This window comes from Gymnodraco acuticeps, unplaced genomic scaffold (assembly GCF_902827175.1).
Source record: "Gymnodraco acuticeps unplaced genomic scaffold, fGymAcu1.1, whole genome shotgun sequence".
Classification (NCBI taxonomy): domain Eukaryota; kingdom Metazoa; phylum Chordata; class Actinopteri; order Perciformes; family Bathydraconidae; genus Gymnodraco; species Gymnodraco acuticeps.
The window spans coordinates 385,922-412,242 of record NW_022990010.1 but is presented as its reverse complement, the minus strand read 5'-3'; the positions used below and the strand labels follow the sequence as shown (position 1 = coordinate 412,242).

The 26,321-nt window shown below is 41.3% G+C and overlaps 2 protein-coding genes across 5 annotated transcripts in view; one reads left to right on the top strand and one right to left on the bottom strand.

The window, feature by feature from the left end:
• Positions 1-5,470: 5,470 nt before the first annotated feature.
• On the top strand, positions 5,471-25,463 carry crtc1b (CREB regulated transcription coactivator 1b). 4 transcript variants are annotated; one of them, XM_034213066.1, is made up of 14 exons: positions 5,471-5,609; positions 9,328-9,444; positions 9,914-10,039; positions 10,857-10,918; positions 11,198-11,292; positions 11,784-11,863; positions 11,955-11,992; positions 12,761-12,984; positions 14,295-14,446; positions 15,203-15,433; positions 16,073-16,159; positions 18,364-18,450; positions 18,530-18,704; positions 19,201-25,463. In XM_034213066.1, exons 1-14 carry the CDS (start codon positions 5,484-5,486, stop codon positions 19,404-19,406), a joined length of 1,806 nt encoding a protein of 601 aa, XP_034068957.1. In that variant the 5' UTR covers positions 5,471-5,483; the 3' UTR covers positions 19,407-25,463. The 4 variants fall into 4 exon arrangements, with proteins under 4 accessions (XP_034068957.1, XP_034068956.1, XP_034068959.1 ...); XM_034213065.1 differs by having other exon boundaries at positions 19,195-25,463; XM_034213068.1 differs by lacking the exon at positions 9,328-9,444 and having other exon boundaries at positions 19,195-25,463.
• Positions 24,379-26,321, bottom strand: part of comp (cartilage oligomeric matrix protein) — an 18,102-nt gene continuing 16,159 nt past the window's right edge. Inside the window, exon 19 of the mRNA XM_034213064.1 lies at positions 24,379-26,177. Coding sequence (XP_034068955.1) covers positions 26,119-26,177 — 59 coding nt within the window. The 3' untranslated portion in view covers positions 24,379-26,118. The remainder of the gene's footprint in view (positions 26,178-26,321) is intronic.

Below are 26,321 nucleotides of genomic sequence, written 5' to 3'. Positions count from 1 at the left end.
CTCCAAGTCGGCACTCCGGATATCCAGGATGGACCCTTCTCTTCCTCACACCAGAGGAGACTGAGGCTCGACTTTGCGGCTGCGGGTATTAAATATCGAGCACGGACTCACACCAGGTCTGCTCGTCCTGCCTTGGGCTGGAACATGCCCGGAAGGCTATCGACGCCCCCGGTTCGTGCAGACACTGTGCCCGCTTCACCATCAAGAGCCTCCGCCGACGGCTAGCGCGCCAAGCTAGCCTGTCGGGAGGAGATCCTTTCATGTCTGGCGATGTGCCGTCCGGCAACCGAGACATGGAGGTAGCCGCCGCGGAGGCTGAGCCTTGCGCTGAGGCTAGCTGGGGCTCCCAGCTGGATCTCACCGTGGTTCCACTCGCAGAGGATGTCCTGGAGTTGGATTATATAGAGGAAGACGAAGAGGGTGCCTCTGAGTTTCTCTTATCCGACTCAGACGAAGACGAGGATGATATACCACTATGGGCCTGGCCCATGAGTGGTATAATTTGAGTACAGTGGGGCTTCCTCAGAAGGTGATAAACACTATTCAGAGTGCAAGGGCTTCCTCCACCAGGTCTCTTGATGTTTGAGGAGTGGTGCCTCCAAAAGGGACATGTCTCTTTTCAATGTCCTGTCGGTGTGATTTTGTCATTTCTACAGGACTTGATTGATAAACACAGAGCTTTCTCTACGATTAAAGTGTACCTGGCTGCTATTGCTGCATGCCACGTGGGTTTTGAGGGAAAGACGGCTAACCAACATCCCTTGGTCTGCCGTTTTATGAAAGGGGCTCGCAGGCTCCTCCCTGTTTCCAGGTCACTGGTGCCCTTATGGGACTTGGCAGTGGTTTTAGATGGGCTCACTCGACCTCCATTTGAACCCCTGGAAGAAGTTGACATGAAACACCTGTCACTGAAGACAGTGTTGTTGCTGGCTCTGGCATCTGCCAAGCGAGTCAATGACATTCATGAGCTCTCTGTACACCCTTCATGCACTCAGTTTGCCCCGGGACAAACAAGAGTGTTGCTGAAGCCCAACCCTGCTTTTGTGCCCAAGGTGGTTGGCTCATGCACCCCCATTGACCTTGCGGCATTTCCTTCACCGTTGTGTTCTTCTAGAGAACAGCGGCCGAATTTGCTGTGCCTAGTTCGTGCCTTGCGCACCTATATGGACAGGTCTAAAGAGTTTCGATGCAATGACCAACTCTTTGTATCCTGGGCTAGCCCTCATAAGGGCAAGCCCGTTACCAGGCAACGACTCTCCCACTGGATTGTGGAAGCGATAGCTCTGGCTTATACGAGTCAGGGTTTGCAGTAGTGTTAATTTCGTCAGCTATTTTTTAATTTCGTTTTAGTCTTAGTCCTGTGTTAAATTTCCTTTTTAGTTTTAGTTATATTTAGTCACCTTCATCCTGTTTTTATTTAGTCAAGTTTTAGTCGACTAAAAGTCTGAGCATTTTAGTCTTATTTTAGTCGACTAAAACAGTAAACATTTTAGTCAAGATTTAGTCGACTAAAAGTCTGAGCATTTTAGTCATATTTTAGTCAAAGAAAACTAATTATTTTTGTCAATAAAAACTGTTGAGGCTTTTTTAGTCATCAGATTATATAGAACATTTCAGTCAAACTAGTCTAGCCAAAACCAATAATTTGTCATTTTAGTATATATAAATAAATAAGATTATATCTTGTCCTTATTTGATGAAAAACACAGGTTGAATGATTAAGAATGCAGCTTTGCAGAGAGTATCTGCTCAGGTTTGTGGTGTTTTTACCAGCTGTGTTATGGCCACATTGCTTCCCTTCTGATAAAACAATGCATTCGCTTTTTTTCTCCGCCTCATTGTAGCGAAAATGGGCCCAAATATCACATCGTTTCTTTCTCCCAAGCAGTGGTGGCTTTAGACTTTTTCGTTGTCAGTCATTTTGACGGATCGTAACATTTCCGTCATAATCCATTATTATCCGTCGAGTGCACAATTTATCAATCACTCGCGCTGACGGGGGGGGGGGGTGGTATTCGGTTAACGCGAGTGCGACCACTGCTCCCAAGCCCTGTTGCCATTTCATTTTCTGTTAAATAAGGTTAGTTAGACCATGAGTTAGACCCGAGTCTTCCTGACAGTTCATATTGTGCCGCTGCCCGGTGTAATTCAAATCTACCGCCGCGCGCACCGCAGACACACAGCTGCTGCCCTGCCGCAGCCCCGGAAATGGAACTTCTGGGAGAAAAACTGACTATCAGAGATGTAACGTTATCTTTGATAATATTTCGTCTCCTCATTTTTCGTCAACGAAAGTAAAGAGAGATTTTGGCATAGTTTTTATTTAGTGAACTACATTTTCGTCTCGTCACTTTTCGTCAACGATATTGCATGATGATTTCGTTACAGTTATTGTTTAATGCCGTCTCGTCATCGTCTCGTTTTCGTCATGGAAAAAAAGGTCGTTGACGAACATATTTCGTCATAGATTTAGTCAACGAAATTAACACTAGTTTGCAGGCACCAACGGGCCTGCGTGCTCATTCTACTCGTGGCCTGGCTACGTCCTGGGCTTTGTTCAAGGGTGTTACCATCCAGGACATTTGTGCAGCAGCGAGCTGGTCTTCACCGCTCACTTTTGTCCGTTTTTACAGATTGGATGTCTCTGCTCCAAGTGTGGCCCATGCAGTGCTGGGCCCCGTGTTGGGACAGAGTTCTACCTGTTGAGTACTGATTTTTGGTGATTTTCGAGATAAGCATGTCTAGCAATACGGGAGTCTCAATATCCCATAGTGAGACATCGAACGGAGTGTTATGAATGAGAACTATAGGTTACTAACGTAACCCCAGTTCTCAGAGTAACATGAAGTGAGATGTCTCACCAGACAGCCCTTCTTGCTGAGGCGAAGCGAGAAGAGGTGCTTATTTTGAATGACGCTGCGTCGTAGTGCAAGCTACTTAAAGGGTGGTCGGATTCCCTGACTGGTCGTCAAGATCACCAGCCAATCAGGATTGGCGTAATGAGATTGATGCTTCTGAGGCATTCGCGGGGAGGCGTATCCCATAGTGAGACATCTTACTTCATGTTACTCTGAGAACTGGGGTTACGTTAGTAACCTATAGTTAGATTGTGTGTTTACAAAGGTATCAACAGACTGAACCTTATATTGTTAGACATTTTGATTGTATAGTTTTAAATGTTTTATTAAGATTATCCTTTTTTGACCGAGTCTCAGTGTTGTTTGTCTCCTCAAATGTACTTGTCAACAAACCACAACGGACAGTAATGATTGCACAAATGAACACGGGTAGTTTTTGTGTTTTATGTTGATATCTCATATTAAATGTGGTGTTAATGTTGTTTTTCTTTAGCTACCCTGAGTATCCTGAGCTGAAACCTGACAGTAGTTGTTCTCTCAGTCACATAAGAAGCCAGTTTGGACCTCTTAAGGCAGCTACATGAATCATTCATGTGTTTTTAATGTCAGTGTGTGCTGCTCTTTATGTTAAACAAGTGTTGCATATTGGTTTTGTCCCTTGACTTACACAATATAGTGCCATTTATTTATACAGATTTAACATCAAAACTACTCTCAAAAATCATTTAAACAATCTTTTTGCTGTGTTTGATACCGGCTTGGGTTTTTATTTTTACTGCATTGCTGCACTTTTCAGTATTTGTCAGGCATCTGATTCTGCCGCTGAATTTATTAATATACGTTATATGTTTAAGGAAGACATGTTGTTCTTTTTAAATGTGATCATCTACACAATGATGTCCATACATGTTTCTCCTGTTGCCTTAGTGTATTAGTCTTGTTTTATGTGTACCAGTAAAAGCACATGATATTATTGAAGTGCAATATAAAGGAAGCCACTCTTTGTCGAAGGGGAATGTAGACATTTGTGAGGTTTTATGTGCATCCTATTAAAGGTGTATCATGTTTTAAAAATAACTTCCAGGTGCTTTTTCTGTCCTTATTTTCACAACAACTCAATTAAGGCACGATACATTACAGTATGAAAGTTTGAGCTGTTTATATCCACAAACCCCCACAGACATTTAAGAAAAATTGTATGGAGCTTTTTAAGATGAAACGTATACAAATAAACCAACATTTATGTTTTTTAACGAGTAATTTTCAGATTATTTTCTTCTATTTTCTATATTGATTTATCTATAAATGTCTTAACTTTATTTGTGTCCAACCAACAGTTTAAAACCAAAATATATTCAATTTACAGAGATATTAAACAGAGAAAAGTGTGAAACCCTCTCAATTGAGACTCTTGTTTTGTCTTGGGAGCAATTTGAAGAGGCTCGTAGAATTATACAGCAACACTATGAAATATAAGATATTACTTCATTAAAAAAGCATGGATCTATACACATTATGATAAAAATATGGAATGATGATTTAGTGTGAAAAATACCCTCATGGTAAGATAATATCGATGTGAAATGCTAATATTACTGCACAAAAAACTTCACATTAATGAATATAATGATATGCGATTGTTGATCTTAGTGTGATACAATTATAATAATGCAGTCTACACAGTAACCCCTCTGCCTGCGCAATATGGAAACCAAAGTGGGTATTTTTTTTAGTTGGTTGCCTGGATGTAATGGTTTTTGATGACCCTCTCCATAGCTTTCATTACAAGAGATGTGAGAGCCACATGCCTGAGGTAAATCAGGGCCTTAATAGTGATGGACTACCCATTTTTTCTTCAGAACTCTGTCAATAAGAACCGGTTTATTAAAACACACAGCCCACGTCCTTTTGTACTGTCTTAAACCTTTCCTTTGAATATGTTATGAATTGTATGGTGAATGGTGCCCTTGGGTGCTTTGAACGGCGCCTCTAAATAGATTTAATTATTAATATTATTAATTGAAACCTGCGTCTATTTTATTATCTGAAAAGTGTGTCCGATACACGTCTTAACTTCTAAAATGCAAATGCATTAATTTGCCTAAGCTTTATAAACAGACAGTAAGATACTTGAGGGAATTTGCAATGATTTGCTCAGGAAAGGCGTGGCTTTATGAATACCTAAACCTATTTAAGGATTGTAATTCTTATGGGATTTATTTTTTCATTTAATTTTATATTATTTATATGGTAATATACAGTATTATATGTATGTTCTTTCGACGATATCTTGTAGGCCTATGTTCTTTATTGTGTGTTCAATAAAGTATATAATATACACCTTTGCAGTGTACACTGCTTGTAATTTAATTCCAGATGTATTACTCAATGCATCCTTTTTTCACATTTCCACTTTTTAAATTGTAATATAGCCTATGTATAGGCCTACTTTGTTTTGAACTATATCCACAATACACTTTTCCTCATGCTGTCTACTGTCAAGTCAACAGCAGGTGCAAAAGGCGAAGAACATCAACACACTACGCTGACCGTGCGTGATGACGACACCAGAAGGCCCTAGCGTGGTGCGTAACGTAACATTCCATTGAGAAGAAGAGGGGAAAGATGGCGTCCTCTAACAATCCTCGCAAATTTAGCGAAAAAATCGCTTTACATAATCAGAAACAGGCGGAGGAAACTGCTGCGTTTGAAGAAGTGATGAAAGAGCTGAACATCACCAGAGCTGCTCGGGTAAGAGCTGCACACCCCGGCTGTTTATGTTTTGTTGCATCGCTGTTTGGCAGCTGTCGAGCGCTGCGGAGATAAACCTGAACGCTGGGATGCTAAAGTTGACACATTAACATCCTCTAATATCAATGTCAGTTCACCACAATCAAATAATGCTTTCACCGTGCCTGTTCAGCTTTAAATCCTGCCAGCGTTTTTCCGATATAACCAGCTACTCGTGTGCAGCGTTAGCTTAGCTAGCGTGCTGGAGCTGTGAATAATAATGTGCACCTGTGCTGGATTGACTAGTCACTGGTGTCCTTTTTGTTAGCAAACAAATCACCGACATTTAAATAATTGTATAACAACATGTTCGGAAAGTCAACTGCTAGACAACATATGAAGCAATATCACTCAGAGGTCTAAGTTATCATTTGCTGGCCAGCCAGATGTTTTAACCAGCTTCTCCAGATGTGATTTTGTTTATTTGCTGTTAACCATCGCTTACCAGTATGTATTATTGAGTACATCTTTGTCAAGACTTAGCGTTATTAAGGAAAATGTGGTGTTCCTTTTTTCTTTTTTAATCCAAGAAAAGTATAATTATGTTAACAAAAAAAATCAATTAAAACATATTTCAGTTTTCTTGAAGGATGAGGAGCAATATGGGAAGCTACTTTTTCCTGTCAACAGTAAATAGTTTCCTTATTCGTTGAAGTTGTAACTTGGAAATGACTGATTTTGTTCAGCCATTGATGTGAAATAAATGAATTAGAAAATAAAGTATTTATAGAATAATGTGTTTAAAGCAATAATGCCAAATGTTTGGGTTCCTGCGATGATTTGCTGCCATTCTCTGTATATGATAACGCTAATATTTTTGAATTTTGTACCATCCCTCTGACCTTTTATAGAATAAATAATTGATGAATTGATGGTGAAAATAATTAAATGAAAGCCTTAGATTATTGTGAAAATAAGAAAGTAATGTAAACCTTATTTAACATTATCCATCCATCCATCTTCTCCCGCTTATCCGTGGTCGGGTCGCGGGGGTAGCAGTTCCAGCAGAGAGCCCCAAACTTTCTTTTCCCTGGCGACATCAACCAGCTCTGACTGGGGGATCCCAAGGCGCTCCCAGGCCAGCGAAGAGATATAATCCCTCCACCTGGTCCTAGGTCTACCCCTTGGTCTCTTCCCAGCTGGACGTGCCTGGAACACCTCCCTAGGGAGGCGCCCAGGTGGCATCCTAACTAGGTGCACGAACCACCTCAACTGGCTCCTTTCGACGCGAAGGAGGAGCGGCTCAACTCCGAGTCCCTCCCTGATGACCGAACTTCTCACCTTATCCCTAAGGGAGACACCAGCCACCCTGCGGAGAAAACCCATCTCGGCCGCTTGTATCCGCGATCTCGTTCTTTCGGTCATGACCCATCCTTCATGACCATAGGTGAGGGTAGGAACGAAAATGCTGCTCCGATTCTCCGGCCCATCTCACGCTCCATTGTTCCCTCACTCGAGAACAAGACCCCGAGATACTTGAACTCCTTCACTTGGGGTAAGGACTCATTCCCTACTTGAAGTGGACAGTCCATCGGTTTCCTGCTGAGAACCATGGCCTCAGATTTGGAGGTGCTGATCCTCATCCCAGCCGCTTCACACTCGGTTGTGAACCGATCCAGTGAGTGCTGAAGGTCGCAGACCGATGAAGCCATTAGAACCACATCTGCAAAAAGCAGTGGTGCAATCCTTAGTCCACCGAACTGCAGACCCCCTCCCCCATGACTACGCCTCGAAATCCGATCCATGTATATTACAAACAGGATTGGTGACAAAGCGCAGCCCTGGCGGAGGCCAACCCTCACCGGAAATGGGTCCGACTTACTGCCGAGGACCCGGACACAGCTCTCGCTTTGGGAGTACAGAGATTGGATGGCCCTGAGTAGAGACCCCCTCACCCCATACTCCCGCAGCACCTCCCACAGTAACTCCCTGGGAACTCGGTCATAGGCCTTCTCCAAGTCTACAAAACACATGTAGACCGGATAAGCGTACTCCCAGGCCCCCTCCAGGATCCTTGCGAGAGTAAAAAGCTGATCCGTCGTACCACGACCAGGACGGAATCCGCATTGTTCCTCCTCAATCTGAGGTTCGACAATCGGCCTGACCCTCCTTTCGAGTACCTTAGAGTAAACTTTCCCGGGGAGGCTGAGTAGTGTGATGCCTCTGTAATTGGCACACACCCTCTGATCCCCCTTTTTAAAAAGGGGAACCACCACCCCGGTCTGCCACTCCTTCAGTACTGTTTCCGACTTCCACGCAACGTTGATGAGACGTGTCAACCATGACAGTCCCTCAACACCCAGAGCCTTCAGCATTTCTGGGCGGATCTCATCCACCCCCGGGGCTTTGCCACTGTGGAGTTGTTTGACGACCTCAGTGACCTCCCCCCGGGAGATTGGTGTTGATCCCCCGTCATACTCCAGCTCTGCCTCTAACATAGAGGGCGGAGTTGTCGGGTTCAGGAGTTCCTCAAAGTGTTCCTTCCAACGCCCTAACACTCCATCAGTTGAGGTCAACAACGTCCCATCCTTACTGTACATAGCTTGGATGGTTCCCTGCTTCCCCCTCCTGAGGTATCGGACAGTTTTCCAGAACAACTTTGGTGCCGCCCGAAAGTCCTTCTCCATGTCTTCTCCGAACTTCTCCCACACCCGCTGCTTTGCCTCGGCCACGGATGAGGCTGCTGCCCTTCGGGCCTGTCGGTACCTTGCAACTGCCTCGGGAGTCCCCCGGGATAACAAATCCCTGAAGGCCTCCTTCTTCAGTCGGACGGCTTCCCTGACCACCGGTGTCCACCAGGAGGTTCGAGGGTTACCGCCCCTTGAGGCACCTAGGACCATGAGACCACAGCTCCCCGCCGCGGCTTCGGCAATAGAGGCTTTGAACACCGACCACTCTGGTTCAATGTCCCCAACCTCCACAGGAATGCCCGAAAAGCTCCGCCGGGCATTAACATTATGGTGACACTTTAATATTATTGTATTATTTCAGGAAAATTACCAAAATGATCAATAATCAAAGTTGTTGACATTTAATCAACTGATAATCAAGTAATAAACACATTGTTTCAGCCACAGTAGTAGTGACATCTTGTTGCCAGGAAGTGTTTGGGCTAATTATTATATATCTGAGCTGTACTGTCATTTATTGCAGGGAAAAAACTAAATTAAAGTCAGCTGATCGTCTCTGCCCGATTTCTTTGTGTTGCCATCTCAACATCAATCCATTGTATTTGTTCAGATCATTATCAACTTCATTATTACATGTTACTTGTTAGACGCTTTTATCCAAAGCGACTTACATACTCATTATAAGTAACGGAGCACTTCCATCACTGTTTTTGTAATACCATGCATTACTTTTGTGACTGGTTTTGTGTTAAGACACATGGCTAATGTTATCACCAGGTGTGTTACATTGAAGGACTGAAATCACACCAGCTGTCAGTCAGGTGTCAGTCACATCAGGTGATGTGATTCTGTTTTTTGTTTTGCTATAAAAGATGTCTGCTGGTTGTTCTTGAAAAAGCCAATTTGCCTGTCTCATCATTTTTCATCTGTCAATCTATCTTCCATTTCACCCCTGTGGACTGGCAGGTGTCATTCATTTTTAGCATCACTTTATTTGTAAATCAGATCAATCATTCACTCATGCTTTCATGCAATTTTACTTTGCACAGTTGCAGTTACAGAAGACCCAGTATTTGCAACTAGGGCAGAATCGTGGACAGTACTATGGAGGCTCACTGCCCAATGTCAATCAGATTGGAAATGGCAACATTGACCTGCCTTTTCAGGTGAGCCCTTAGCCTCTCTCGGCTGGTAAATCAATGGTTTGTTCTCAATCAGTGTACCTTGCTAAGCTGTTGGTGATAATGAACTAAAACAAAGGTTGCAGTTATCTGTTTGTTTTGGCTCAAAAACAGAGAAGTCTGCAGGTGTAGCTGAGTCTTGAACGGCTGCATAGTCCTACCAGGTTGTTATCATGGTCCAGGAGTGCAAAGAAGTGTGTAGTTTTACCCTGCAATGTAATTTGGTTCCTAAATTTTAAAGTATATCATTGCTTGTCATGGCTTTCCATCTTTAAATACATTTGCCAACTCGAGCATCAGTATGGGGGGGCCCATGGCTTGACTCATTTTTGAAATGAACACATTTGCACCATTAATCCTAAGACATTTATCCTAAAACATCTATCCTAAAATAGTTCTGTCCTACGAGAAAGCTGTTTTGCTGGCCTCATTCACCTGCTGTGTTCAAATCTAGAACTCTGTGCTGGACACCAGTCGGACTACTAGACACCACGGGCTGGTGGAGCGCGTTTACCGTGACCGCAACCGCATCACGTCTCCTCACCGCCGGCCGCTGTCAGTCGACAAACATGGACGCCAAATATCCTTTTTTTGTTCTTGGAAGCATTTTGGTGTTGTTTTACTAACATTCATTTTTGTTTGATGCTTCTAAGTCGGCTACCGAAAGTTTGCCTCTCTAGTTAACTGTGTCATTTAAGTCAGCATGTTAAGAGGAACATAATATTTTAGGAAGGTTTGAACAGGTTTTTTATAATGTCCTTGTCTAGTGGTGCTATCATCTTCTTAGTATCGAAAAAGCTCAAAACCAGAAATATGACTTTACTTGTAGTTAGTCTAACTTTTGTGTTTATATCTAAATGATATCAGAGGCTCCTACAGCTGTGGATTTTCATGTATGTTTCATACAGTGATATACAGGCTGTTCTTTACATGCTTGATCTTCAGTCAGTAACAAACCGCCAAGCTTTCCAGGAAACACTTACACTTTCACCTGTTAAAACATAGTCTGTAAATGGAAAGCATCACACTTAATCGCAACGTTAAACTAAATCAAGTCATTTCCCAAATGTGTTTTAAATAAATAAAACCAATAACATCTGAGACAGATAGGAACAGAATAAATAATTGAATGTAGCTCTGCCTCGTTCCACATATTTGAGCCTTACATGAAACAATACAATGCGATACTGTGTTTTGTTAGACTCAGACTTTTTTTGACATATATTGGATAACAAGACACTGACTGAAGCCTGACTGAAGTAATTGAATCCTTACAACACTTGTGAGTGTGGTTAGTTATTATGTATCAGGTTGAATCAGCCAGCAGACATGAAAGTGTGGATTAGCTCCGATCCATTTTTCATCCCTTCTACTTTATTCGCCTTAACGAAATTCACATCGACAGCTGTCCTTACAGCTCAGTTTACCTCTCCCCACCGCCAGACACTAGCTGGAGAAGGTAAGCTAACTCCCCTTGTCCATATGCCCACATTTGAACTAAGATACACAACAACACAGCTCAATTAGAACGTTAAAGCACATGATTTTGTGCATCCATGTTTGTACAACATTTTAAAAGTAGCCCAACACAAAGGGCACATTTAGCTGTTTGAAGGCATGTAAAGGTCTGTAACAGAATGTGGGTCTTCCTGGATGGGAAGCTGAAGAATTGGCTGTCTGCCAGGTTAGGGGATTTAGCTGGGATTTAGCTGACATCTAATCTTTCTCACAAATACAGGACAAATTCAGACTCAGCCTTACACCAGAGCGCCATGAATCCCAAACCCCAGGAGGTGTTTGCCGGGGGATCACAGGAGCTGCAGCCTAAACGAGGTAATGGAAATGGAGGCACAGAGCCGCACTCATTTATTAATGTGCAGTGTACTAATGCAGGCTGCAAACTTTAAATGACATAAAAGGGTTGATGTAGATCTAGACTCTTGATGAAATATGTATGGAGTAAATGTATACTGATCCAAGGCAAAGAAGTGCTTCAGCAAGCTGCTATAGTACTCTGCAGAGAAGTAACATCTCTGAATGGAGCTGACTCAGTGTGAGCTACAGGGGAGGATCAATAATTCACTGATTATCCATGGATTATGTATTTTTATGTGTGAGGCTCTCGTATAATGAAGCCAAGATTGGCTGGCATCCACTCGGTCTGTCTGGTGGTCACCTTGCTATTTTTAGACGCTCAGAAATCTAGTGCACAGCTTTATTCTGCCTGACTGGCTCAGATATTGATGACTCATTTCTTGCCCTGATTTGTATTGTCATGTATTTCTTTCAAAGCAAAGCCTGTGTCTTGCTGTTTCCCTTATTAGTACTGCTGCTAACAGTGCCTGGGACCGAGAACTCTGAGTCAAACGAGGATGCGCAGCAACAGTTGTGGGATGACAAGAAGGTACTGACGGGAAAAGGAAGGGCTAACCAGATGGACACTTTTTATGTGAACCACGTCAGATTTACGGCTCATTATTATGTTCTCTCCTCAGGATGATTCATCAAACACATGTGATGTCCCAGGAATCAAGTGAGTGGTCTATTGTTTTATTATCTTTCCAGTCAAACTGTGACCCGTCAGTCACACTGCTATAAATAAGTCATGCTGTAAGTGCACTGATACAAGACAGCTGGTTGAGGTACAGTGGAAAGATGCTGGAAACATTAACATGTCGCTGGAACTGTAGGAACTACTTATTATGGTAGTAACAAACCGATCAACCATTTGTGTTTATCAGAACTATCTCTCTTACAAAGACTCCTTTTATCCTGCATAATAAAGTATCTTTCATTCAAGATAGGCCTTCTAATTTACAATTGTACATGAGATGCACATCAAACCAATGGTACTGAGTTATGAATGGAATTGACTCCCCATACAAATCACAGAAGAACAGTAAGGTTGGATGAAACATTCAGTGAAACAGCATCTTTTAAATAGAGGTGTTGAAGAAATGTACAATCTAGTTTGGCTAAGCTTTGACCAAAATACAGACGTGACGTTGATTATGTTGATGGCTTTTGTGGGCGGTTAGTCTGAGTCTGGATTGGCTAATACTGGTAATATGTACTCTTGACACTCTTGATTTGTTTATTTGCAATGAGTCGTGGACACTGGTATAAGTATCTGCATTGTCCAGTGCTTGTCTTGTATGTGTGCGATGAGGATCCAATTAAACACAATTTGATAAACATCCCTGTAGAAACCCAAAGGGTGCTAATCATGTAAAAAAAATTCCAAAGTAGTTCAATATGAGAGCAGCTCTTCTCCTGTCTGACAGCACTTCTTGTCTTTTAGTATATTCCCATCACCCGACCAGGAGTTGAACCTGTCCTTGCTCCCTGCTGCACACAACACCGGGGGCTCGCTGCCTGACCTGACCAACATCCAGTTCCCCCCCCCACTGTCCACCCCGCTGGACCCAGAGGACACCGTGGCCTTCCCCTCCCTCAGCGCCTCCACCAGCACGGGCAGCCTGACCACCAACCTCACCCACCTGGGCATCAGCGCCGCCAGCCATGGTAAAGTTACTATTAGAAAAACACTCAGTTAACCAGCTGTTAAAGAAAATGATTACATTTTTAACAACACAATTCATCTTTTAAAAGAGTTGAAGATATTGGATGCTGCAACAATTAAAATGAAAAATGTATGAATTGATAGACAGAAATAAAATCTCCAACCATTTTGATACTCATTAATTAGCTTTTTTCAGCCTCTCAGGGTGCATTCACACCTAATAGTCCGCTTCTCTGGGGCGCACCAGACCACAGTTTGTTACATTGTTTCATTTTTCAGAAGGATCGGTTTGCGTTCACACAACGGACTATAAACTTTAAACACAAGTCATGTGCTCGGAAATGCTGTTCAACCATTGGTCAGACATTAAAGGGGTAAAAACGCAAATCCCGGCAATTTCAACCAGAGCCTCCGCCATGGAGCATCGGCAGGTTATTTTCATGCTGCTGTTAATCTGGAGATCATATCAACAGCGCATATGATTATATGATCAGACAACGTGCGATACAAAACATTATAATGCATATAATGAGACGTTCTGCAGTAAGGTGGGGGTTTCACCGACGGCAGGTGGCTCTGACTTTTATGTATAGTTTTTAGTTTGATAGTTGTTTTTACTTTACACGACACTGTTCAACCTGTGTTCAACACTTCATTCTGCTTCACTCTTTTACTAAAGAAATGAAGACACCCGCGTTCTTGTGACACGTAAATACTACGCTTCCTATGTTTTGGTGCGGACTGCGTTCACACCAGCGATGAACCGCTCCAGAGTTCACTAGCAAGCGGTCCGAGACCACCTCTTTTAGCGGACCAGAGTCCGGTTGTTTAGTTCACTTAAGAGGTCTCGGACTACGTTCACACCGACCCAAACGAACCGCGGCTAAACGCACCAGGGTTCGATTCAACCGGACTATAAAAGGCTGATCTGAATGCGCCCTCAAATATGCTTTTATCATTCTTATATCATATTAGACTTAATATCCTTGGGTTTTGGACTGTAAACAGAAAGACTTGTATAAAGATGTCACTTTGGACTTTGAGAAACTGGAATGGACATTTTCCCAATTGTCTGACATTTAATACAATAAACAATTAATCACATAAATATCCCGATTAATTAAAAATGAAAATAAAATCGCAGCCCTGCAATATTTCATTAGTAGGCAATATGAAATTGATCGATAAAGGTTTGTGTTTTAACTTTACAGCACTCAGTTGGTTTGAGTTGAGTGGGAAACAAAGAAACCTTTGTCTTACCTATGATGATGATGATGATGATGATTATTATTATTATTATGTCCCTCCCCAGGCATTCCCAGCTCCCCTCAGCCCACCATGACTGTAACGTCTCAGCGCCGGCAGCCCCCCGTGGTGCCGCTCACCCTCACCTCTGAACTCCATCTCCAGCAGTCCCCCCAGCAGCTCTCCCCCACCCTCTCCTCACCCGTCAACATCACACAGGTAAGGATCTGCTCTGAGAACTATGAGGGAACACTTTACCCAGAAGTAAAAACAAACAAACATGATGTTCCTCAGACCTGTAGTGCTGTCTATCAATCATTTTGTTGTGATTTGAGATTTTCACCAAATAGAATCTGTAAGAAAAAAAGAAAGATAAAAGAAAGAAAATGGTTCCTACATGAGACTGCTCACAGCGAGGCCTGAAGATTATCTTGAGTAACTGGGTCATGATTTCTGGAAATAGACATGGCTTGGAAGTTTTTAAGTATTTTTTGGCTCTTTGAGAGCAACATGCCATCTACTTCAATTATATATGAAAGTAGGCAGACATCCCCATGGAAACTCACACCAAACCAGTGTAGATTGATAAAGAGCACCACAGGTAAGAGGAACAATATGTATGTTTTACTTTTGAGTGAAATGTTCATTTTAAACATGTGTCCTTAAGCTCGGTAGTTTTAGTTTGCTGCTCTACATGTAACATTCAACTGGTTTTGTTGTTATGCCATCGCTTGCTAAAGAGAGTAGTAAAGAAAATCAGTTTTGACATAAGAACATCTCCAAACTATTACCTATGGTCATTAGAATTGGATGGTTTGACGTTTTTTAGTAGAGGAACAGTCAAAATGTATACTAACGAAAACCTGGCACTCGGAGGACGAGGAACTGAATTGCACTCAAATACTCTTCCGTACATTTAACTTATGTCACATTTTTCGGGACCAGCCTAAACAGAGTCTATGCGTGTTCCTTCAGAACATGTCCACAGAGTCGCTGACCCTGGAGCAGCAGCTCTCCCAGCTCCCTCTGTTCAACCAGCTGACGGCGCAGGCCCAGGCTCAGCTGCTGAACGACCTCCTGAAGCAGCAGCAGGCGCTGTCGCAGGGCATCCAGCTCATCACCCTGCCCCCCCTGGCCTCCCCCGGGACCACCTCCAGCAGCCCCTCCCCAGACAGCCAGAGTCAGACCACCGCCAGCATCGGCTCGGTAAGAAACTAAGACGTTTGGTGGAAGCAGAGATAAAGACATTTTGTTTTCTTCTAATCATTTTGCCGCCTTATTGTTCTGAAAGTTATTAAGATACACAGAATACATGCCAGGAAATATCAGTATTATTTTTATGTCACTGGGTTTTGAGACTTGAGGATTGTGTACTCCTTACTAGGGGAAATGTATATAAACTCATCTGATAAGTATGCCTTTTTAACTTTTTTGTTATGTTCATTTGAAGTAAGATTTCTTCATGTCTTTTAAATCTGATTTATATGTTCTCAATATTTAGCAATTTGTAAGCTTTTGTGTAGGATCATTTTCCTATTTTATTGGATGGATGAGTGTGAACTGAAGCAAGCAATTAGATGAAATAAGCTTATGATACACAGTAATACACCACTTTACCTTTACCATTTAACCAAAGTAGGACTAGCAGATTCCACAATCACATTTTCCAGAAACAGCCGAAGAGTTTTCCAAATTGATATTGTGGTGATTGGTATAATCTCCCACCCAAACACACTGTACATAATGAGCAGATCGATGCTTGATGCCCTCTCACATCCCGCCCTTTGAGATTTGTGTGTGAAAGGCATGAAGCTTAGTGCTAGCTAACCCTCTTCCCTCCAACAGTACCGCAATCAGACTGGCTCACCAGCCACTCAGTCTCCAACCTCCCCCGTCTCCAATCAAGGCTTCTCCCCCGGCGGCTCGCCTCAAGTAAGGGCCCACCCACCGAGCTAGCTGCTGTTTGGGGAAGGTCTTCGCGCCTGGGGGAAAGCTAACTGTAGATGAGTTTAGGCTGCTTTTCATCCTCTGTACCTGCAGTAACCACTCATGGTGTCAACAGCTGCACACTCATTTCTTCATCACCCCTGTCCCTCACTCCTCACTGTGTGCATGACAACATGGCGATAGTGGTGGTTAGACTTCAAGTTAGTAAACGTTAGCAGTTAGCTGTTATCGACCAGTAGAGCTAGGTTTCATAAAGTTGCACAATGGTGCCTTCATGGTCTCTTCAGTAAAAATGAATAGTCTGACGTCCCCTTTATGCACCACACAGGATTTAGACACTTCTCTCAGGATGAGCTGCAGTTATGATGGGTCTCAGGTTTTTTGTCTCGTTTTGTTACTCCTTACAAATAAACAAATAGACCAACAATAATGTTCTTGACTTTTTTTTAAATCGTACTATGATCCTTTATCAGCAGTCAGACTTGAAGGGAACATTTGCTGAATTTAAACCGGACGTTACCTTTGCAATGTGCAAGTGAGAGATGTTCGGATTTCACTGCTTGTCACTGGAGCCCAGAGCCCCCCAGACAATAACATGGAAAGAAAGCCAAACATTGTTTATTGGCTCAAACCAACCTCATTGGAACGATCCAGAGCTGGTTGAAAGGCAATGCTTCCCTTTAATGGTAAAATGAGCCGTTGGTCTATTGTGAGTCTATCGGAGCAAAGAGCTACATTCAGTTTACATCTGTTATATACATACACACAAACAAAAACATATCACTCTCTCCACTGGGGGAAAGTCATCTGAGCTTATCCTGACTTCAGTAAAACATTTGGCAGAAAGGCAAAGACAGCTTGCATGTGTTTTAATAATACACTTTCTGTGTTTAGTGCTTGTCAAGGTGCAAGGCCACATCAAGTAAAGCAATTACTCACATCAAGTAAAGAAAATGAAATGAAGTTATCAATGGCAATGTTAAAACTAAAATATATAATTTAATTGTTGAATAGCAGATCATTTGATTAATGATACCCTTGGGAGGTTGTTTGTTAACTAAAAAAGTTATGATTGAATTCCATTTCACTCCCACAAAACGCAGCGTGTGTATCAATGTATCGATTGTGTTGGATTTATTTCCCTCCTTAAAACATTTGCCAAGCTGATTTTAAAATATTTTAAATGTAATCACTGTTTGCCTCCATATTGACTTCTTCAGTGGACTGGAAGGGTTTCTTTGTGGGGGCCTTTTACTATCGAATTAAGTTGTAAAGCCCTTCGGTTCAGATTTGTTTCAGTTTTAGTGCTTTCCTCATTGCAAGAACATTTCCAAGGGACATTCCAGTATTTGACTATCTGGCCAGTGTTGTTACACTTTGTCAACCTTGACTACCTAAATAAATTAATATTTTCCCACCATCAACAATGTAGAGATTTAGGAAAGACTGTCTTACTTTTGATCTACTGCAACTTGACAACAAATATCATAGTTACAGAAATCATCAACACACTGTGTTCGAATTTGACTGATGTCAAAAGATGAAATAAAGGCCAAAATAATGAAAAGAGAGGTGATCCAATGATGCAGGTAGTTGTTTCAGCCTGAAAGTTCATCTTCTGTAAATACGCTTTGCAGTTTGGTAAAACTGTTTCTTAAATACATCTTCATTTGGAAAGCTGCTGTTGCCACGTTTGGAAAACAGCCAGAGTGAGATCTAAGTGCTACGCTGACCGATAGTTGTAAAGGACAAACATGTCAGGATATCACTTCGGTGGAGGAATACTAGAACTTCCCTTTTTAGCAGGTTGATTGCGTTTGTGTTACAGTGAACAGCACTGTAGTGTGTCCTGTCCTGAGCGATGGGGAAAACAGCCACACTTTCATATTTCCATTTCATGTTTTTTCATTTAAAGTTATTAGGTGTTTAGGAGAATCACTTTTTAAAATGGGTTCATCAACCTCCTCTTTTGTCTCATAACCACGACAGCCCTGGTCATGAAACCCATTTGCTTCTTCGGGCGCTGCTCAGACTGACTGTTGTGTGTTTGCTTGTGTTTTTCCATCGCTGAACTGTCTACCTGTGGGCCCAGATAACTTGCCTTCTGGCTCATTTAATTACAGGCTTTTATATGTAGCTGCGTTCCTGACATTTGTTCTGATTTGTGGGACTCACTTCTCTTTCTCCAGCACATTCCCATGGTGGGCAGTATATTTGGCGACTCCTTCTACGATCAGCAGTTGACATTAAGGCAGACCAATGCCCTCTCTCACCAGGTGACAAAAGCAACGAAAAGCAACAATGACAGAAAAGTGTTCCCCGCTCTGTACCTGACTTTATCTTTCTGTGCTAAAGCTGGAGCAGTTCAACATGATCGAGAACCCCATCAACTCCAACAGCCTTTACAACCAGTGCTCCACCCTCAACTACACACAGGCGGCCATGATGGGCCTCACCGGGAGCAGCTTACAGGACTCGCAGCAGCTCGGCTACAGTAACCACGGCAACATCCCCAACATCATCCTCACAGGTAGCAACACCACCTGTCCATCAGATACACCTTATTGTACATGTGTGCAAAAAAACTCTTAGTGTTTTGCCCCTGTCACGTTTAACACCCTTTATTCTCTTCTATGGAACACAATCATGATTAAATTACAGAGAACTGTACTTTATGACGAGTATCATGAGAAGTATTACGTTTGACTTGCTTCCCCAGGATCAAATTAGCCTTTACTGTTTTAACACAAGCAACTACAGGTTCACTGACCTAATGCTAAATGATACTGTGTTGCAGTAGTTGCACTTTAAATACAAAATATGTAGGAATTTATTTATATTTGAATGCAAGTTTAACAACTTATTTTGTTATTTTAGTTGCCAGGTAGTTTATTAATTGATATTGGTGGACTCGCCTGCCTGTGTTCCTCACTGTCAAACGTAGAGCGAGTTTAAAGGGTGCCTGCCTGTTTGTTTGGGATGTCAGTTCCCACTTGTTCCTCTGACATCACGTGTCTCAGTCACAGGCGAGTCTCCGCCCAGCCTCTCCAAAGAGCTGACCAACTCTCTGGCGGGCGTCGGGGACGTCAGCTTCGACGCAGACTCTCAGTTTCCATTGGACGAGCTGAAGATCGACCCGCTCACCCTGGACGGACTGCACATGCTCAACGACCCCGACATGGTGCTCACCGACCCCGCCACCGAGGACACGTTCAGGATGGACAGGCTGTAACGTGAGAAGCTGGTCGAGAACAAGGAGAAGAAAAAAAACACACTAACTTGTGAATGAGAGAACCAAAGGGCCGGATGAACCCTCTCCCTCGTTGCATGGCCGTCCAGCTGTCCGACCTCGCCCTCGACTCCCTTTGAAACGATGCGCCACCAAAAGACAACAGGGAAAAAGACATCCAGTGGCTTACCGGGGAATGGCCTCGCTGTCGTTTTGAATGAGATTCGTTGCTCAGCGCTTTCGCTAGCCTGCTGTGTTTACAGTGTTCCATTACATGCCACATATATTCCAAAAATAGCACATATGACTTTTTTTCTTTTCATATCCACTTTTGTTTTGTGATATTTGCTCGTAGCAGGAAGCTGCTCGGACGTTGGGTTCAACCCTACCTGTTGTAGCGGCTGTATTAAAAAACAAAAGAAGAAGAAAAACAAACCACAGCCGGTTCGCTTGTCCCATCGTGCCGCGACGGCTTTCTATTTCACACTCAAAGCTTTATTTTTGACAACCAAATGTTTTTTTCATCATGTACTGTATGTTTTGATGCTTTATGTAGTTTCATGTTATTTATTTATTTAGTTAAAGATTTTATATTCCGTTTCATATTTAAATTTGATGCCAAAATGCTCTCTGTACGCATAGTGTAAAATTGCACTGATGTACTTTGTGTCTATTTATTAATTACTAACATATTTGTATATGTGTTTGTTAAGCTACTTGGTTAATGAAGGAGTGCAAAACCTCCCCATAGTTGCTCTTTGGTGTTCGATGTGCCATTCTCTGATGTAGGACTTGTAGACGTTGCCATGCTGCAGCCCAACGGTCCAATCTGAATATCATAGTTTTAGCACAGCTCCACAAAATGCTGCGTGCTCCAGAAAAGGGTTGGTTTAACGCCACTTGAATTAACTTTTTCTGAGAAAATCATCAGGTATTTCTATTTAACTAGAAAGCAAGAAAACACATCCAAATTAATTTTCTGCCAGTGAAAAGCCAATATATATATATCCAGACTGAGCGTCTTCTCAGTGAAGAAAGCCGTCTGTTTTTAAACAGTAAAATCTTAAATCTTTTTAAGTCGTCACTGTGAAATCACCTGATTTTGCCTTACATGAGTATTCTACTGTTCTACTTAAGTGTCTGATGTGACAACGTATTTTCGTAACTTATTGTAACATTTTCTTGTATTTGAGAGGAACTCAACTTTTGGTCAGTGATATTTGTGATTATGTTGTGTAAGGTTTGACAAATCAATGTACTGTATTTTGTATCGGTACAGTTTATAGCCAAATTGTTGATGTTTTTTAAAGTGGGGCGAAAACACTAAAGTAATCAAAGGATGGGTTTAAAGTGTTTGAGAAGGAGCGCAATTATGGGGAGGCTTTTTGCTCCTTGACAGGGAAGCTCTAACAAAAACGCTAACGACCTTTGCCATAGAGGTCGTCAATAACAACAGTACCATGCCGAGTTTAGGATTTATTTGTCCATCGTTGGATATTTAACAGTATCAACTGCTCTAAATCAGGGGTGTCAAACTCAAGGCCCACGGGACAAATCCGGCCTGCGTCTTAATTTGCAAAGAATATAATACGTTTATTATACGGTTACATGCCGCTTTACAGAAGCAGGTTGTCCATAAACTACATGTCCCACAATGCATCTCAATTTGGGACATGCACACTGAAGAGACTTTCAATGATTTGCCCTTGACTTCTGCTTTCAGACGTAGTTAATTATGAAGTTATTATTATTATGTGATAATAATCCAATGTAGGGGCAATCATGTAATATAATACATTACATATATAATATATATTACATTTATATATAGTCTTAAAGTTACAACCGGCCCTCTGAGTGCAACCATAATGCTAATGTTGCCCGCGATGAAATGAGTTTGACACCCCTTTCTGACTGGTTGTTTTCGTATGATGCAAATTTTAATTTATAAATATGAGGATATTTTCATTGTAGAGCGTCTGTGATTACTCCCATGTTGTAAACTGGATGAAGTACATACCGGGCCTGTTTAAGAAAGAATATGAGTGTATTTATATATTCAGTATTGTATGCAACATTTCAGAAAGCACCGACATCGGCCCAGCTCCATTCAGTATTAGAAACGGCAAAAACAACCAGGGATGTAGTCGAGTCTAAAACTGTTTACCGGAAAAATGTTTACACATTTCATGTCAAGTGTCATCTGAACATGTACATATTGATATCATCTCTGACTACATCCATGACTTTGCCAAAATGTGTCAAATTCTAATCTGCCTTGGCCTTTTGTCAGAGTTTCCCTGGGAGGTGTGTGTAAGTGTGTGGGATCATGTTTGGTATATTGTAATGTTCATGTACAGACGTGCTTATCATTGACTCGCCTAAAGCGCTGTGGGAAGGTTTTCCAACCCCCTCCCCAAAAGGAATCACGTTTGGTTTACTGCACAACTCTATCTACTGATGTTCAATTGATTCAGTCAAAGTGTTAATCGTCTGCTGTTTCCCTGCATCCAATGTTTTGTTTGCCTTCTTCAGATTTGTGATTCCTATGCAAATGAGACAACAACAAAAAAGACCTTTAAAGGAAAAATCCATCTTTAATGTTTTATTGTTTATTTCTGGACTTGAGCTGGATTTATTCTTCTGAAATGGTGTGGGAAAGCAGGCAAAAAAAGGAAAATTACACCGCAAATATATAGAGATAAAGAAAGATCTGTTGTGTTCGTATCCGGCTGTTTTCTCCTAAATGTGACTGATGTTGGTAGAGATAGTAGATTGGAGGACAGCTTTGAGCGATTTGAAGAAAAGGCTTAATATTCTCCTTTTCAATAATACTGGACACATTTATTTTGTTTTCTAGCAAGGCCCTTTACAGTTCATCCACTGTCCACTTAGCCATTCTTTCTCTATGTTCTCTATGTCCCTACAGTATGTACAATTTGTATTTATTGTATTGAATTGAATATGAATGCAAAACAACAAATGGCCATTCTAGTCGTCTTCTTTTCAGTCAGTGAACACATTTGTAACTGAAGGTTTAGCTCAACATCGGGGCTTTGTGTTAAGAAAATGAGTGTTGCAGTAGTGCTATGACAATCAACGAGTGAAATCGTACACTGAACTACAAATATATTCCTACACCAGAGTAACAAGAAACCTAAATCCAGCTTTACTTTAAACGTTTTTTTTCAAACCTATCTTCCTCCATATGTATCCCTCCACCTGCATCTCTTCCTGTGTGACTGTTAAACATCAGTGCAAAGTTGCTGCAGAAGAAAGAAACCCTTTCTCTTTAATCCTACACTGAACTGATGCTGGACCTTACTTTCAATGTTTAAAATTAATCAAACATTTCACTTTATTTCCTGAAAATATCCGGACATTTGTTACCAGGCCTGTCACATCAGAGGAAGAAAAAGGCCCAGAAATGCACAACACTTTCCCATAATCTGTTGGATATTTCCTTTAAGCCACTAAAACAAATGTATACAACTCATTCTCTACATATTACATGTTTCCAAATGTGTTATCCCTAAAACAACATATGTGTTCGAGCCCAAACTCCAGTGTTGCATTGCTATTAATGCAGCAATTAATCAGTAATACAACAGTGATTTGAGCCCCCCGTCACTTCCTTCCTGTCATCCTGCTGAATACTAGTCATCCACACTGATCTTGTACATATGCTATAGCTGAAACAAAATGCATGTCTAAACTGACAGTCAAAACCTCTTAACGAAGGCCTTCTATAGCTCTGCAGGTTTGATTTGTGTAACATAACGCTATCACAAAGTCTAAAGCAATGCATGTATGGGTTTCTCCTGTGGCTCTGTTACCTCCATCTCTGTATAATGCTACTTCAAGAATGATAAGAATGTATTACCTGTGGCAGCGTCCTAGTTTTAGCCTGTTTGCCAAATTCTGCTTGGAGTTTTGTTTTTTTTCTCTGCTCTTCAGTCGCCACCTTCTCTTCTTTTCTGAGGAATCACTCTCTTCTCACTGTAGCATCTCACGTACGAGTGTAAACAAAAACGCAGGCCCTCTCCTCTTCTTCAGCACAACCCTTTGGCTTTCTTAAAACAATGGAATCAGGTTGTGTTTTGCAGATTGGCACGTGCACTGATTGTTTGCATACGTGGACTTGAATCTTCTGAAGCTTGTGCGTTACGCAGTCGACTGACATGATAGACACGTGGAGCTGATTCTTCTCCCAAGTTATGTACAGGAGTTACATCTGGCTATGCTGAGTTATTGTTGTTGCCTATCATGTCAGCTGTGGGACTGTGTGAAGTGTTTTTGTTTGTTTTTGTGCAATGTTTGGTCAACTAGTTGCTTCGCACTTTATTTGTAACTTCCTGGCTCTTGAGCAGGGACTGTTCTGCCCGATGTGAATGCTGACTGTTTCACTCCGGATTTAAACTCCAGAGGTATTTTCATGTCAAAGAAAAAGACGAATACTCTATTTTTCTTTGTAAAATATGTTTTGTCTTGTTTTTTTTTATCTGTGAAGATTTTAGGGGATGGAAAACTAGAAAGGGCTTACTCCAGTGCAGCTTGCGCTCTCGTGTTGGAACAGAACGGCACTCCGAATGTATTTCTTTGTTGGTCATTCCCCCCCACCCCCACATTGAGCGAGTCATGGATCTTACAGAGAAATAGATGATAGTGGCAACCTGAAATATACTCATGTGAAGCAGTCTCTGCATCTTGACTACACAACACTAGAGCACACTGTAACTCTAGGGTTCAGGTCACATGAGAACAATGAGATATAATCAAAAGGAAAATGTTTCAAACAACTCTGCTCCAGTACACCATCCTTCATTTAATGTAAAATGCTGCAGAAAAACATCTACCTGCAAAATATTTGGAGGTAGAAAATGTTGTACCACTGAAAAGTTGATGGACTCCAACTGGTCTGCACTTCTGTTGTAGCTCATCAGAGATAGAAAATAACATATAGTGTAAACAATAATTAGATTCCTTTTTTAATTGTCTTTGGTTTGTTGTCTATAGAGTCAGCTAAGAGCCACAACATTTTACACAAATAATTTAACTCAAGCTAGGCAGCTAATTCAATTCAATTCAAGAAATAAAAAAGACAGTAAACTTTGTTCGGCAGACTTGGATATCTTTGCGTGATCCTTTCTTGGTGGTGAAACATTCTCACGTGTAGAGCATGAATTAGCATTTTGAGACATTGAGGTAATTTCACAAAAAAGGCATCTGAAGCTAAACACTGAAACACTTTTATGGCTACTGAACGAAATTTCGTTTCCGTCTCGAGATGAACAAATCACCTCAAAATGAATTTATATTTTCCAAGTTATGCAGTGTTTACTCATCTGGTTGTTATGGTCTGAGCCTCCACTGACTTCTTGAGTTACTTGTTAGCGCAGCGTATGTTGTGTTGAAAAGCAGTGAAGCTGATATCTTGTCCCAAACTGAAGAAGCAGAGCAGTCTTAAACAGGAGTCCTGTGTTAAAAGGCGTATCATTGATCCCACGTGAAAAATAAAGAGTTGGTGCTCCATCTTTACTGCTTGTTCCCAGGGTGTTTTAGGTCTGAATAAAATGTCCCCTTAATAACACAGGGTTTTCTAAATGACTCTACAACTGTCTTTGGAAAAACATAGTTTAAATTCCACTTAAAGCTTCTAGTGATAATAGCATAAACCACTGTTGTCCTGTGAGTCGTAGTAAAAGATCTGTAGTAATTTCTTCGTTGCCATGTGATTCTCCTTATGTGACCATTTGTTTATAAGATGAAAGAAAATGTCAATTAAATTGAATGTGGAAGACAGATGTTTCTCTGCAAATAGTCTTGATTTTCAGAAAATGCTGATTTAAAAAAGCGGCCCGATGTCATTTTACAACGTCACAGCGTGTTTGCTGTGGACATGCATGGTGTTCGATCCTGTTGTATATTGTCTTTGCTATTGTTTCTATTTTGTAATCTGTATTTCCAAATGCAAAATTTAAAAGATTATTTTGGATATGTGCATGCTTGTGAAATGTTCAGAATGTTGATTTCCACTAAAAGCTGTTGAGTTTGAAAAAACGTCACGTCTGTTACTTAAAACAAAATGTTTGACTTCTTCTGCAGTAAAGCCATTAACATGTTATTTCTAGATATTTAAAGCTGCTTTACATGACACAAAATATATACATATATATACATACAGTGTATATGTATATATATATATATATATATATATATAGTAATAGTAATTTAAATAACAATTGACTAGTTTTGAAAACATTTTTTCCGCACTTCTCTGACATGTTGACACTTTTAAGACTACCTTCCTCATTAGACATTTCATAATTGCTGGTTAATATTAAAATATAATGCATAAAATGTATAATGCACATTATTTACCAAAATCCACATTTATTCATCAGTGACAGTTAAATATTTTCAATAGTTCTTTCAAAGTATAAATTGAAATTTGAATACAATATAGGACAATATTTAGTCACAAAATTATTTATGACAGATATTTCCGTTTGCTAAACAATTAAAAACTATTTGTCTTCCTGATGCTGCTCCGAAAACTTTTCCCTGATGTCAGGAGTTTATATATCAGTCTTTATGTTAAAACATATTTGGTTGACTTCTTACAAGCCTTTGTATATAAGTGATGGTTTTATTTCTGATCCCAGCTGTGCTTTGGAACCTGTTTCCCAGAATTCCCTGGGCTCGCTCAGTGTCTTCAGACCGCCAGCCGGAACTGCTGGGCTCTGTAAGTGTCGAAGTCCTCAGGGAGAGTGTCTGCACAGAAAACAGCATGAGGTGAAATCACTGTTTGGTTTACAGTCTGAGCACCTTAAGGGTAAATACTCAACAGGCATCAGAAGAGTTACTTTGGCATTTACGACTGCCTTCATATCTTTATTTGGCATTTATATTTGCCTA